The sequence below is a fragment of the Papilio machaon genome, chromosome Z, assembly GCF_912999745.1.
Source record: "Papilio machaon chromosome Z, ilPapMach1.1, whole genome shotgun sequence".
Classification (NCBI taxonomy): Eukaryota; Metazoa; Arthropoda; class Insecta; order Lepidoptera; family Papilionidae; genus Papilio; species Papilio machaon.
The window spans coordinates 10070145-10084578 of NC_060016.1; the positions used below are offsets into that span (position 1 = coordinate 10070145).

The 14434-nt window shown below is 35.6% G+C and overlaps 3 protein-coding genes across 5 annotated transcripts in view; 2 read left to right on the forward strand and 1 right to left on the reverse strand.

Annotated features, from left to right (window-relative positions):
* The first annotated feature begins 514 nt into the window (after positions 1-514).
* LOC123723473 lies at positions 515-1372 on the forward strand. The gene has a single exon (XM_045686152.1). The coding sequence runs from the start codon at positions 515-517 to the stop codon at positions 1370-1372; it is 858 nt and encodes a 285-aa protein (XP_045542108.1).
* Positions 1373-1640: 268 nt separating this feature from the next.
* Positions 1641-7856, reverse strand: LOC106717285 (mucin-2). Of its 2 annotated transcripts, XM_014511100.2 has the most exons (12): positions 7710-7856; positions 7431-7555; positions 7046-7228; positions 6493-6574; positions 6045-6091; positions 5477-5609; positions 5198-5365; positions 5021-5123; positions 4768-4935; positions 3382-4046; positions 2576-3321; positions 1641-2467 (listed from the first exon to the last, which is right to left on the reverse strand). In XM_014511100.2, the coding sequence occupies exons 2-12, from the start codon at positions 7491-7493 to the stop codon at positions 2249-2251; spliced, it is 2577 nt and encodes an 858-aa protein (XP_014366586.2). In that variant the 5' UTR covers positions 7494-7555; positions 7710-7856; the 3' UTR covers positions 1641-2248. The 2 variants fall into 2 exon arrangements, with proteins under 2 accessions (XP_014366586.2, XP_014366585.2); XM_014511099.2 differs by having other exon boundaries at positions 2576-4046.
* A 1330-nt stretch (positions 7857-9186) lies between these two features.
* LOC106717320 (ecotropic viral integration site 5 ortholog) overlaps positions 9187-14434 on the forward strand; it is a 44354-nt gene continuing 39106 nt past the window's right edge. For both annotated transcript variants that reach the window (XM_014511164.2, XM_045686079.1), the window contains exon 1: positions 9187-9276. The gene's annotated coding sequence lies outside the window, so the exon portion shown is untranslated. The remainder of the gene's footprint in view (positions 9277-14434) is intronic.

Sequence of the window (14434 nt, forward strand, 5' to 3'; positions counted from 1 at the left end):
CGCTTTGGTGCGCAGCCATTTTGATTATGGCACCCACATTCTAGAACCCTGCAATAAGTCTGCCTTAACCTCCTTAGACAGGGCCCAATCAAAGTGTCTGCGTATCATAATCGGAGCAATGAAGTCCTCTCCCATCAACGCCCTTCAGGTCGAATGTGCAGAACCTCCGTTGCACTTGAGGAGACAGTACTTATCGGACAGATTCATTTACAAAATTTTTCAGCTTTCCAACCACCCCCTTATTTCAAAGTTACATACTCTTTCAGAACACATCTCTTCTAGCAGTTACTGGAGACATAAGTCCCACCCAGTCCTCTTCACTAGTTTTGTTAGATTTATCAGCCTCCCCTGTCCCGTCTATCAATGTAGGTTAAATCCTTTATTTCTTACATCCTATAATGCAATTCCATACCGCCCGGACATCGTTCTAAATATCGGAATAAACAAAGACGACCCCGATGCAAACGCCAAATTTAACTCTGTCGTTAATGATAAGTGGAATGGTTGGCATACTATGTTCACTGACGCATCAAAAATAAGAGCTGATGGCTGTGTAGGCTTCGCTATCTGGATACCGGAGTACAACATCATTTTAAACTTTAAGTGCCCCCCTCAAGCCTCGATTTTTACAGGGGAGGCGCTAGCTATTCTTGAAGCCTTGATGTTTATAGAATCACATAAGCTTCACAACACGGTGATATTCACTGACTCTAGAAGCTGCCTACAGGCTATCCTTGCAAACCAATTCAGGTCCAAGTCAAAATTCCCTTTTGTTCTGAATATCAAAGAAATTCTTTTTCGGTGTCACGTATCTGGCATAAAAGTCACCCTAGCTTGGATCCCGGGACACAGCGGTATAGTGGGTAATGAGGGTGCTGATCAGTGTGCTAAAGATGCCACGAAAACCGGTAGTGATACTCATTATGCAACCTATGCACAAGATCTAACGTCTCTAGCTAAGGATGATCTTATATCATGCTGGAATGAAGCGTGGAACCTTTCGAAACGCAATAAAGGCAAACATTACGCGGATGTTCAAGACTCACTGCTCGCTCGGCCTTGGTTTTTTAAATATAGAAAAGCCAACAAGAGGGTCACGTCCACAATATGCAGGTTAAGGCTAGGCCACGCTTGTACCCCGGTTCACCTAGCTAAGATAAGGGTCAAGGATAGCTCCCTCTGTGAATGTGGGCTTGAGGAGGGATCAGCAGAACACATTTTCTTTAACTGTCCTAGGAGACCGTCCCTTTACGAAGCGCTACCGGACACTATCCCCAGACCGACGAATTTCAAATCTTTGTTAGGCCTCGTACATACTCCTTTTGTAAATATTTTATGTGAATATGTTAACCAGAATAACATTAGACTATAAGTTGTTTGTCTTTACTAACCTTCTAACAATCTGTTTTGTTATATATATTGTTTGTCTTGTTTTAGGTAAGTAATTCAACAGTCGATTACTTTGTCAAATAATTATAATCAAAATTGATGTGACCTTGTGCAATCACGAAACCCACCCAATAAACAAGAGCCCACACCTAAAGACACCTGGATTCAGTCAAAACCACAGACCAAGCTCTATGAACTGGATTTTGGCGAAATCAAAAAGGACCGCCATTAAAAAAGAAATTGAATTTTTGAAATGTAGAAGTCATATCATGTTTTTTTAGTGCCATTTTCTATGACTGTGACTATATAGTCAAACAAGGATATCTGAACCGGTGAGTGGCTGCTATCGCAATTGGTTCTATCAGAATATATACATAATACCTACTTAGACATAAAATCTACAGTTTAAAGAGAATCTTGGGTAACTTTTGACGTTGACAACAGTGCTAGTGACCTGTAACATGGAAGTTTGACTTATACCAATGGATTCAAATAGCCTTATTGGTCTATACACCAAGATTACAATAAAATACTATGTCAAGTCGACTACAATTAACAAAATCCATGCCAATGTACCATATATTACCATGTAACATAGTACCATGCATTACCATAATGAATGGAATTGTAGTTTTCATTAGACAAAATTAGTTAGAAGTTGTATTTTTCTGGATAGCCTAGTTTATAAATTATATTCAGATCACCCTATGTAATCTTTTTGAAGCTTGACCAAAACAACCTCATCATGAAAACGCCACAAACGCCATTGATATTGCAATATTTTACATTTCAACTTTTTGCCCTTAGTTTAGGCAAGAAAATAATTGCCAATTATGTACATTAAAATTACACTTTTATCTTAACGCACGTTATTTCTGCGTACCGCTCTTTTAACTTTTCTGGTAGTTGTATGAGTTGTGGGAGAACTGCCCATGTTGAACTGTGGCATAGATTGGCTGCCAGCAAAGTTATATACACTGGACTGCATCGACTGCAGCCCCGTAGACTGCATACTCATTGGTTGCACACCCAATGGTTGTGCATGCATAGGCTGCGGCTGTGTCTGCATCGGCTGTGGCTGATGAACAACAATATGGCTAAGGTTAAGAATACCCTAACAAAGTTTCAAAAGCAGACATACTTTTATGGACACGGTAAAGGTTCCTAGTAAGGTCAATGTTCTCACCTGGCCGAAGCTGAAGACAAGTCCGGCGGCGGGCGGTCTCGGAGCGGGCTGCTCAAACTTTGGTGTTGCTTTAGGCATCATACCAAACACGAAACCCGTTTGTTGTCTCGGTTCTACATGCTCGGATAAAGTGTTGACTGGAGTGGTGTTCGAGCCAAAGATATTAACATGCGGTGCCGACGAAAATAATGGAGCGGAGTGAGTTTGATTTTCTGGCGCGTTCCCAGCCCCGAAAACACCAATGCGCCCGTTCAACTGGTTTTCAGTAGGCATTTGCATTTCAAATGCGTTTGGCATTGGAATATTGCTACTTAAGCCTAACTTTATTCCTGAATTAATATTTACATTGGGAGTTCCGAAAATGAACTTAGTGTTTTCTAGATATGAATGTCCGATAATGCTAGACATAGTAGTGCTAGCAGGACTAGAACTTGTTATTAATGGGGGGACTGGGGTGGGAGCGGCTGTAGGAGCGGCTGTAGCAGCGGCGGTGAAGGTATGAGCTGCAGGTACTTGAGTGGGGGAGAGAGTAGGGTCGAGAATGGATGTTGGATTAGGTTCAGTAGTGGAGTCGAATAATCGGACTGGACGAGGGAAGGGAGTATAGGAGAGAATTGAGGCGAGATTAGAGTTGGGAGTGGGGGCGCTATTAGATTCAGGAATGGGCGACAACATTCGGATGGGATTTGGGTTGGTAGTGGGGGCGCTATTAGATTCAGGAATGGGCGTCAACATTTGGATGGGATTTGGGTTGGTAGTGGGGGCGCTATTAGATTCAGGAATGGGCGTCAACATTTGGATGGGATTTGGGTTGGTAGTGGGGGTGAGAATTGGAGTGGGATTAGAGTTGAGAATGGGGGCGGGATTAGGGTTAGGAATAGGGTCGGGATTAGGAGCAGGACTAGGGTCGGCAGTAGGAACAGGGAAAGGGTCGGCAGGAGGGGCAGGATTAGGATCAAGTGTGGGGGCAGGGTTGGCAGGACTGGGAACACGTAAATTTGCACTTTGCAGCGAGTTTTCATTCACCACACTCAGATTTGACACCTTACTTATTGAGGGTAGGTACATTGGTAGGAAACTGTCGTTCTTAGGTGTTTGGTGGGGGACAGGGGATTTATCTGAATTTGATTTCTGTAGCGGAGTGCCTGTTATTATAAATGGAGAATTATTTGTGGTCTTCATTAGAAAAGTGCTAGTATTTTTAATACCAAAATTGAATTTGGGCGTTGGAGTTTGTTCTGAAGGCAACAGATTGGAATGGCCTTTGGCTGGTCCTCCGCAGCATCCACATTTTGTCAGGCTTCGATCATTCCGCACAAGACAAACAGAGCACTCCCATTTATCACGACTGGCTAAAATCAATTTGGTAAATGGATCATCTGATTTGTTCTGTTCTGACACCTCTTTCATATTAGAGGGTGATTCTTTTTTGGTTGCTTCAATGTTTGTTTCTAGCTGATTTTTGTTGGAACTGAAAATAAATGGCCAATTAGCACAATATTTCTCATCCAAAGGATAATTGCTAAGGTGTGGTGCACAATGAGTTATGTTGTATTTGAAAGTTGACCAGAAATATGAAAAAAATGAAAGTATTATCATCTATATTAATATATGAACCTAAAATTAGTTGTTTATATGTGTTACATTTTAACAGGGGCTCTAAACTTGTGATACATTTGGCCTCTTTTTATTTATGTTCTGTGCATTTCTGAACTTCTTGTTCTACAAAAGTATAGCTTAGGATGAGTTTTTTTTAGATTCCATCGAAAATATTACCGGCTTTTTTCAGCTCCTAAACTAAGTTGGCTTCAGTCAGTTAATAACAATAAAAAAAGTGATTTTAGGATCATAATAAAAAAATACCATGACAAAATGACAATATATGTAATGAAAATGATAATAACATGACTGAATATAACATGCAATTAAAGATGCATGAAAGTATCTGAAGACGGCTCAAGTAATCTTATGAAATTTGGCATAGATTTAGAACATAGTAATGAAGAACACATAGGCTACTTATTATGTTTTTTTTTATTCCGCGTGAAAGGGTCGCGAGCAAAAGCTAGTATAATATATCAATCTATCCTTAAACGTTATTAAAATTAACATAACTTAAATTTTGATATTAAATTTCCATCCAAACATATCTTTAAATACACGTGCAGCAGCCAGTACAAAGTATGTCTTACGTTTGTGACATCTGTGTGATTTCTTTATTCACTTCCGGTTCTCTAGGCTCTAACGGTACACTCGGTCCCGGTATTTTACTCTGTTCTGGCAGTTCACTCTGTTCTGGCAGTTCACTTTGCCCCGGCACTTCATTCGGTTCGGGCCCTGATTTTTTAGGTTCAGTCGCGCTGTAATTTAAATGATTTTGATTATATAAATTTCCTTAAATATCTAAAAGTAACTTTCATAGTGGTGTTAAATTATTTATATTACCTTGTAGAAATATTTTCAGGACTTGTTTTTAAACGTTTTGAATTATTCTTGACCAGCATAATGTTAGCTTGGCTGGATAAAAGCAAGTCTCTTGTTTTATAATCTGAAAATAAAACAAAATTTATATTGTTGTTTAAGTAAGAAAGAATAATAAAAGAAATATTGAAGGCAACTTACAATTTGTGCAGCTACTTGATGTTTTAAAGGATTTATCCACCAATCGCGATGCAATCCTGCTTGGTGGACTATCCAAAGATTTATCGAAAGTCAAAGTAGGTGAATTTTCCCTAGTTTTGACTTTCATCGCTCTTGAAATATATGATGTACTAGGACTTGTAGAAGAACCTAAACAAACAAATATAAATACAATTTAATACTAAAACAGAACAGTTTTGATAATGCTCTAACTAAATAAAAGGTTAACTGATTAAAAAAGGTAGTAAAAATAAAGCCTACAAGATGGTATCGACGCCATGGCGCGCGTGGCTCGCTTGTGAAGGGCTGCAGATGAAGACAAATGTGGATATGCACTTGACTGGTTTGGTAGATGCACATTTGGTTTTGAAGATTTTCTTGAAATAACATCATCCTATTAAAAGACATTTCAAAACATTATCTATATATATAAAAGAAAGTCGTGTTAGTTACACTATTTATAACTCAAGAACGGCTGAATCAATTTGATTGAAAATCGGTGGGCAGGTAGCTTAGAACCAGGAAACGGACATAGGATAATTTTTACCCCGTTTTCTATTTTTTATTCCGCGCGGACGGAGTCGCGGGTAAAAGCTAGTTTCCAATAAAAGAAAATTGACTTTACAAAAAATTTAGCATATTTTGAACAAATTATTTTTTACTTAATAATACTCATATCTTACTATATTTAAAATATCAACTAACATGATGCATGCATTTTCATTTATCATATTCCTTTCAATACAAAATCTAGAAAAACAGATATTTTTGAACAAATTAAAATGATATTCATTAATGACAAATAAAATAATTAATTAAAAACACTTACAAGATCGGGACTTTTTATCTTCCTTGAGTTTCGTGTTTCTTGAGAGTCTGTAAAAAACACTATCTTAGCATTTTATGTCAACTAAACGCAAAATACCTAACCATAAAAAACTTAAACAGTACTCTATGGAAATAGATAGAAAAATGTAAATTTTAGCTTAAAAATATCAACCCTTTTATTACGTGCTGATATTAAACATTACAAGAAAACAATATTAATGAAACATGATTATGGATACGCTTCAAAATTGTGAATTTGATAAATAAATATTAAAGTACATATACCAGAAGCAGTTTCAGTATGAAATGTTTAAGGGTAAAAGTTCTTCTACATAGTAACATATTATAAATCACCAGCCTACAAAAGGTAAAAGGAAGGGACTTAACTAAATAGTGTTTAGCTGTATATTTTGGAGTTAAATAGAAGATTATTACAAAAAGAAACTTGCCATTATTATATTCATTAGAATCATATGCTTGTTCAGTATCATCTTCAATGTCATCATTTATTGCCCCATCTTCATAATATGGCTACAAACATTTTCATTTTGTAATACAAAATTTGCACAAGTTAAAATTATGGTGATTTTAAATAACTCTGTCGTTGTCAGATTTTAAAGTAAGGAAATTTTAAAAAAAAAATATGTTGTCTTTGCCAATTACAGTTTAAACTTAGAAACTATGAAGTTCAGATGTAGAACACCAGTGGAGTGGAATTTGCCATCAGTAGATCAATGGTAGACCCGAGGCAAACTCATATGAGTTTTGAAAAAGTGGACAATAATGTAATAAGAAAAACTTTGTACTCCTTTATAAGGTAATCGAATGAACGGAGGAACTTGAAATGTGACAAATTAATGTGAGGTGCATATTTTTAATTAAAAAAAAATAATAATTGAGTATGCATGCAATAAATTTTTAATTTCAAAACACCAGTCCTAATAATTTGAGTAATTTGGCCTATTATCAAGTAACAAAGATCTAAATTACAAGAGTACTTACATGGGAAGGTTCATATCTGCCAATTGCATGGCATTTCTTTTTTTTGGGCGGTGGAACAATTTCCTCAGAGCTCTGATCGGTATCATTGTTTGAACTATCAGGTTCCTTACGTTTTCGAAACCAATCGGTAAATGGCCGCTGAATAAATGTGGATATGGTGCCCATTAAGTTATTGAACACAGACTGGAAACAACAATATGCGTTACTGTTCATCTCAGTAATCTACCACATTTATAAATAACATGTGTAGTAGGCAATTTTTACCACGTAAATTTTAACACCGATAGAGCGTTGATTGCTTGTGAAACAACATCAGGTCAACTTTAAACCGACTGGAGGTTGAAATAATCAACGTCGTGCATATAACCTTAATATTTTAACTTACCGCGGATTCAGACGAGTCAGTCTGTTTCCTCTTTCTTTGGTTATCCTCCCTACCTTGAGACATTTTTCCGTAAACAACTCCTCAGAACTGAACGCACTATGATAGCTGATGCCAGCCTAATGATGCTGTAACAAAAAAATTAGTTAATCAATGTTGGTAAACGTTAGCTTTTGATTTCATGACAAATTCATTAGGTCTCCCATGAAGAAAATTTGCACTACGCAGCATAAAATAGGTTTATGGTGAATAATAATTGTAAATTAGCATAAAAGTGCTCACTTTAAATAAACTTTTTACAGGCCCGCCAAACAAAAGCACTAGCATGAAGCGTAAACGCGTGAATCAAAAAAGTGCCGCCGGAATTAATAGTCAAAATTTTATATAATCTTTGGTTAAAATTCAAAATGGTGACCAACACAACCAAAGAGCACATAAATGAACGAATGAGTTACCAGGTACGAATTTTAAATTATAATTTTATTTCCGCTAAGACCACCAAAATTAAAAGTATCGTAAAAAATAAATAAATGAAGTAAGTCAAGAGAAGTAGATTAAAAAACTTTTACGTAAAAAAGAAAAAGTCAAGTGTTGAAGATTTGGATTTAGAAATAAAATTAACACTATGTTAAAATTAAAATGTTGGCTCATCACTTAAAGTGTGTTTTTTATTTTTAATTTATATATATACGAGCCTAGCTATGATACGAGCTACAAACACTGTGTTTTTGCTTCCCACTTACCTGAAATAAATATCAGTGTTGCTTCCTACGGGCTTACCAAACCGTGACCGGAATCTGCATATCATAATGCCCCGTTCACACTAGAAAACCTCAGTAGGCTAGTCGCGCTGGCCTGTCATGGACGGTTTTAGGCGTTGTTGTCCATATTACGCCAGTCCAGTCTGAGGCGTGGCAATTTTAATTACCGTTCTTTCAATAGTAGTTGAATTACGGCTTCAGAGCTCTAATTTTAATATTTAATTCCGTCACAGTTTTAACATAATACTTTTTATTCAAAAAAAGCAATACAAATGCTGACAAAATGACTGAAAAAATGACGAATAACAGCACTGACACATTTGACGGTCTGGGACAGGTTGTTAAATGTGCCAGTATCGGCGGAATGGCCGAACTGGCCTGAAAAGTAGAAAGCCATCTCATTTTCGGTCAGACTGGCTTCGATGGGTGTCCACATTAGGCCAGTTGAATGTCAGCGCTTATTTTGAGCGCGACTGGCCTACTGAGCTGGCATAGTGTGAACGGGGTGTAAAACCGTCCATGACAGGTTAGCGCGACTGGCTTACTGAGCTGGTCTAGTGTGAACGGGGTATGATTCCAAGCGCGACTGGCCTTGTGTGAACGGACTATATAGTACTAATACTAACTTTGAAACATGAATGGCTATAAACCGTGGGATTTTGTGCCTATTTGGTTTTGGTTATTTTGGCGCTGACGGTTACTTTTAGTGGCGGTGGTGAGGCATCGAATTAATAATATTCATAATTAACGGCCAAGAAAGACATAACTAAGACTTAGAATTAACTGCCATGTCCTAACGAAGGTTGACGATCATCATAGCAACTTGAACTCTGGACACAGCAGCTTGAAATATAGAACTTTAGTTCAGCTACCTACGACCTATGTATTTATGGAGATTAATACATTAATAGTCTAAAGTAACCAAGTAAAATTCTAGTTGTCTATTGCCAAATTCAAAGTTGTCAGTTGACATTTGTCAAAAGTCGCCATTGGTCAGAAAATATTAAAGACTGTTGGGTTGGTTGGGTGTGCCATTTTGGTGTATTTTACGCGTGTCTAAGTCAAGCGAAGTTTTTAATTCCTGAAATGTGAGTACGCCTTTAATTACTTATACGAATAAGTTTCCAATTTTATAATACACATAAACAACATACATTGTATAGAAAATACAATAAATGTGTCGACGGTTACGATTTTGAGCGGATACAGGCAATAAGTTTACAGAAAATTTGTTACTGATTTTGGAATATTACTTAATTCTTTGATGTTAAATTGTGTCGTTGGGCTCATCAGAACTTAATAGGTTAAATCAAATTACTAATTTCACATATTAGAATCAATTAATTTGATGTTAGTAACTTCGTGAAAACTTTAGTTTTAGTTATATAAAATTATTATTTTTATATATAAATTGTGAAAAGTAACTTCGAAAGCAATCTGTTTTACTGGGTTTTGGTGCAACAATATGTTTGTTCTGGTCAAGTGGCTAAAAGTGAAACTTGTAATTTTGTCTTGTGCATATGTATGTTTTTAGTACAACATCCCAGGGAAATAGCATAACTGACACGTGGCTAGATTATTTTTTAGGAATACCTTCGCCAAGCTCTTTATGGCTGTACCAAGTGTTAGTACATTGTTTCTACTTATCTCTTTTGGTTATAGGTGTGAGTATGTGTACTATTTTGTATATTGTCTTAATGTAACACACTATTAAAATAATCTAAATAATATAAATAAAAATCATTTAATATTTCACTAATATATTACCAACTTTTTTTTAAGCTACCTACATACATGACATTAATTTTTCTACCGCTAACAAAACATACATTAAAAATACTTAACTTTTATACTATGCTGTTCTCATTATACAGAATTATAATTGATATTGTAAATGAACATAACCATCTTCAAAATATGTGTGTTATACTTGTCTGGATTTTATGTGTGTACCATTTGAATACCTTAATTACTGCTCATGTTTTGATGAAATTCTAGTAGGATGTTCTGGGCATGTCAGAATAGGCTTTTTTTTCCTAAAAAATAAAATAAAACAATTCATTCTTTGTTTTTTCTTGAAGTAGACTTCAGACTTTTAAGAATTATTTTTACTTTGGCATTTCAACTAGTTTAGTGAAAACATTAAAATAAATGAAACTTGCTTTTACCCGCGACTCCGTCCGCGCGGAATAAAAAATAGAAAACGGGGTAAAAATTATCCGATGTCCATTTCCTCGTTCTAAGCTACCTGCCCACCAATTTTCAGTCAAATCGATTCAGCCGTTCTTGAGTTATAAATAGTGTAACTAACACGACTTTCTTTTATGTACCTATATATAGATATAAGATAAGATAGATGCCAACCAAGACTTCATTGATAATGATATAATCGTATATTTAAAATTCTCGTGTCACGGGGTTCGAACTTGAACTCCTCCGAAACGGCTTGACCGATTCTCATGAAATTTTGTGAACATATTCAGTAGGTCTGAGAATCGGCTAACAACTATTTTTCATAACTCCCCCCCCCATTTAGTTTTTTTTTTTAACTGCACGCGTACGGATTCGCGGGCGATAGCTAGTATAAATATACAATACAATGTGATCCAGGCATCCCATCTTTTGATAACATGAAGTACAATAATTAAAAAAGAAATAACTTTATATTTAGGAGATAATTCTAATTGCATTTAAAGTATTTTAACAAAGTACCTATCCAATTAATATGTTTCATGCCACTACAATTTTAGTGTTTTAAAGTTAATTCATAAGATGGGCAGGCAATGAACCTTTTAATGCCGACTTCATGATTAGACATCTTATGTGTGTCAATCGTATATTGTCTTCTTTAATATTAACTAGCTTTTACCCGCGACTCCGTCCGCGCTGAATAAAAAATAGAAAACGGGGTAAAAATTATCCAATGTCCGTTTCCTGGTTCTAAGCTACCTGCCCACCGATTTTCAATCAAATCAGTTCGACCGATCTTGAGTTATAAATAGTGTAACTAACACAACTTTCTTTTATATATATATATATAAGATCAGGTACTGTAAATACTAGCTTCTCGGACTTACAATTACACATTGCTATAAACTCATTTGATCACCCACTGTACAAGTTGGTTGTATACTATCTATGCTATTGTAGTAATTACAGTTAATAAAAATAGAAAATCAGCGTGTAATTTAAAAAAATAACATTGCTATTTTGTGCATATAATGTGAGTATTTGTGTTACTTATAACAAAAGAATAATTTTTAAAATATTTGTCTGAATGTTTGTTTACCCATGTGTATGCAAGTCTGTTTGTTCGGTGATATCGGTGAAGCGGCCAGTCAGATTTTGACAGGACTTTTTTTTACTCCACAATAATGAAGGAGCGGTCAAAATTTAGTTTTTTAATATTGTTTGTAATATACTAAAATGCTTCTGCTATATAAATATTTTGTTATATATGTTATATATATTGTTGGTTATGTTTTAAATAGAAAAATGAGTGCACGTTTTTTAAAGTGTAATTTTAGGCGGTCCGTTGCTCCTTTGTCCCCTTCTATAAAAACATTAATTTTATAGGTACGACTTTATAACTCGGGCGTCTTTAAAATACGTTGAATATTTTATCATTGCGGTTTATTATAAATAATAATTATAGAAAAAATACGCAACAGAAAAAGTGTTACCGTATTCGAAAAATTAATTATCCAGTAGCGAGATAGAGCTATTGCTGTTAGAACAGGTGTAATAGAGAAAGCATTTGGGTCAATGTACGCAGCGGTGTTACAGCGGACGGCTCGCGGCTTCGATTGCCATTGGAAGGTGTGTTCATTGCACGGCCAAAGAATTATATTCACTTCCCACGAAGGTTTGAATATGTTATAGCAAACTGTCAGCTTAAGACCTATAATTTGGCACCTTATGTATACTGCTATAACAAGTATTCGACTTAATTCATTGCTCTTCAAAAGTTTCCCAGAAATGGGTAGGAAATATATGTTCTCAACTGTACAGTCAAGCGCAGATTTACTTAGACATCTATCTATCTTTATCTTATATATATAAAAGAAAGTTGTGTTAGTTACACCATTTATAACTCAAGAACGGCTGAATCGATTTGACTGAAAATTGGTGGGCAGGTAGCTTAGAACCAGGAAACGGACATAGGATAATTTCTATTTTTTATTCCGCGCGGACGGAGTCGCGGGTAAAAGCTAGTAGTAACTAAAGACCGACCTGTAGACTAAACAGATTTCGAAGATCGAATTGTCATTGGATTAGTATGATTCTCTAAAGTTTCTTGGGTAATATGGGTTTTTATTAGAATTTTTATTTTATATTAATTTATTAAAAGTAGTTTAAGGAATATTATATAATCAAATTGAAATAAATAAAGAATGAAAATGTCTTTGGCCAAACACGCCAGGGGAATACGAGAGAGATAAAAAAAATATTTTAATACAAGAGTTTCCATCGTCGAATTTCACAGTTTGTTGTAAAATTAATTTCTATTAGAACTAGACGAGTATTATATTTCGCCTTGTTGGCCTTTTGTGTAAAAGCGCACGTTACTTTTTTATCAAACATGTATCCAATTATTGTACTTATCAGAGTTGAACTGTCGAATTGCGTAAGGTCAAATAAAAAGTTACTCCGGTTTAGCAATGTGCCAGTGAACCTATCACGTAATGTTTACGAAGTTCGAATAAATATAGTCACAATAGATGTTTTAATTGACGAGGAAATAATAAAAAAAAACAAGAGCTAATATGTATGATAGCGGATTCAGGGGTGAGAATTGCAAGTACAGGAGGGAGGGGGCCGAGGGCTATTAATTAGTAGAAAATTGATAAAGGGTGGTATAGGTTGTTACGTGTTCTTTTTTCAGTGACATCGCAATCGGTTTTGGTTAATTCAAATTTTGCTCGTGAGATTTCAAACTAGCATAATGTTTATAATATCACGGTGACATAAAAAGATTATTTTCGATTACAGCAATATTTGTATTGCGCTTCCTTGTGTGTGTGCGTGCATATGTGTGTGTGAGTGGGGCAATAACATTAACGTGCCGCATTATTTCATACAGCACAGCACCCGGCTGGCGTTGCGAACATTCCATCGTGTTAATTTCACACGACGGCAGAACATTGGGCCTAGCACGAATATTTGTGACAATCGCCTTCGTCATCGTCAATTATTACAAAATTATGAAAGAACAATGGCAGCCGCCTATACATCAAAATAGTTGAGGCTAAATGATAGCGTCTAAGCATCAAAAATATCTTAAAACGATAAGAATTAGTTACAGAGCAAATATCTGAAAGAATTTCGGCCCGAGGAAGCCGCAAAAAATAGATATTTTGATTTTAATTTTCCGTTTTTTAAGGTTACGTCATAATGACAGCTTGAGAAAATTCGCAATGAAGGTTGTTTTTTAAGTAAATATCTAGTACATGATTTTATTTTGTATATTAAATCAGAACTGTATCGTTATAAATCAGGCAGATGGTGGTTACGAGTAGTCATGTTGGCTGATTTCGAAAAATATAAGAGTACCACTAGCTGTCACGCGGCATGTTGGTACTCTTTGCTACGAGCGCCACACGAACTCAACCGACACAAGGCGGAGTATTTGTGACGTGCGTGACATTTTAAATGTTGCCATAACTATAAAAGCGAATAGTTACAACATAGTGCGGTTTGCATTCATTTAAAAATGCCTGAAGCCCAAAGAACTATCTTTTCACTAATTATACACCTAATATAAATAATAAGTATCTATTTGAAAGTAAGTATTGGAATATCATACGTAATAATAATTTCTAATTCGTACACTTTGCTAAATATAATTCCGAAAATACGGCATCCTTTAAATGGTGGGAACACTTTAATGGGTGATAATCCGATTAGTCAATATACATTCTTTAAATTATTATAATGTTTCTGTGGCTTCAACAAAAATAGAATTATTTACGTAAATTATTAAAAAAATATGCAAATTAATTGTATTTATATGACATTTCTAGACGCTAATTTTTTTTTCAACTATTTTTCTGCCATTGTTCTTTTTCGTGTACTTTACGCCCGATGGCTATTGTCACAAATGCAGTGTCGCTATTGTTTGACAAACATTGTCAAAGCATTAACTCTACTCTCAGTAGTCAATTAGGGGCGCTTGTGAGTTGTCATAACTTAGTTTGCCTTATGCCTACCAATTCAGATAGTCTTGTCGGTCCACAGGCGTGTATT

Bases quoted from the DNA above. Each gene is read 5' to 3' on its own strand.
- LOC123723473 (XM_045686152.1), top strand. From the start codon at position 515: ATGTTCACTGACGCATCAAAAATAAGAGCTGATGGCTGTGTAGGCTTC.
- LOC106717285 (XM_014511099.2), bottom strand. From the start codon at position 7,493: ATGTCTCAAGGTAGGGAGGATAACCAAAGAAAGAGGAAACAGACTGAC. The intron at 5,366-5,476 runs GTAGGCTTTATT...TTGTTTGTTTAG, and splicing joins CATGGCGTCGATACCATCTT to GTTCTTCTACAAGTCCTAGT. The intron at 4,936-5,020 runs GTAATATAAATA...TTTAAATTACAG, and splicing joins CCTGAAAATATTTCTACAAG to CGCGACTGAACCTAAAAAAT.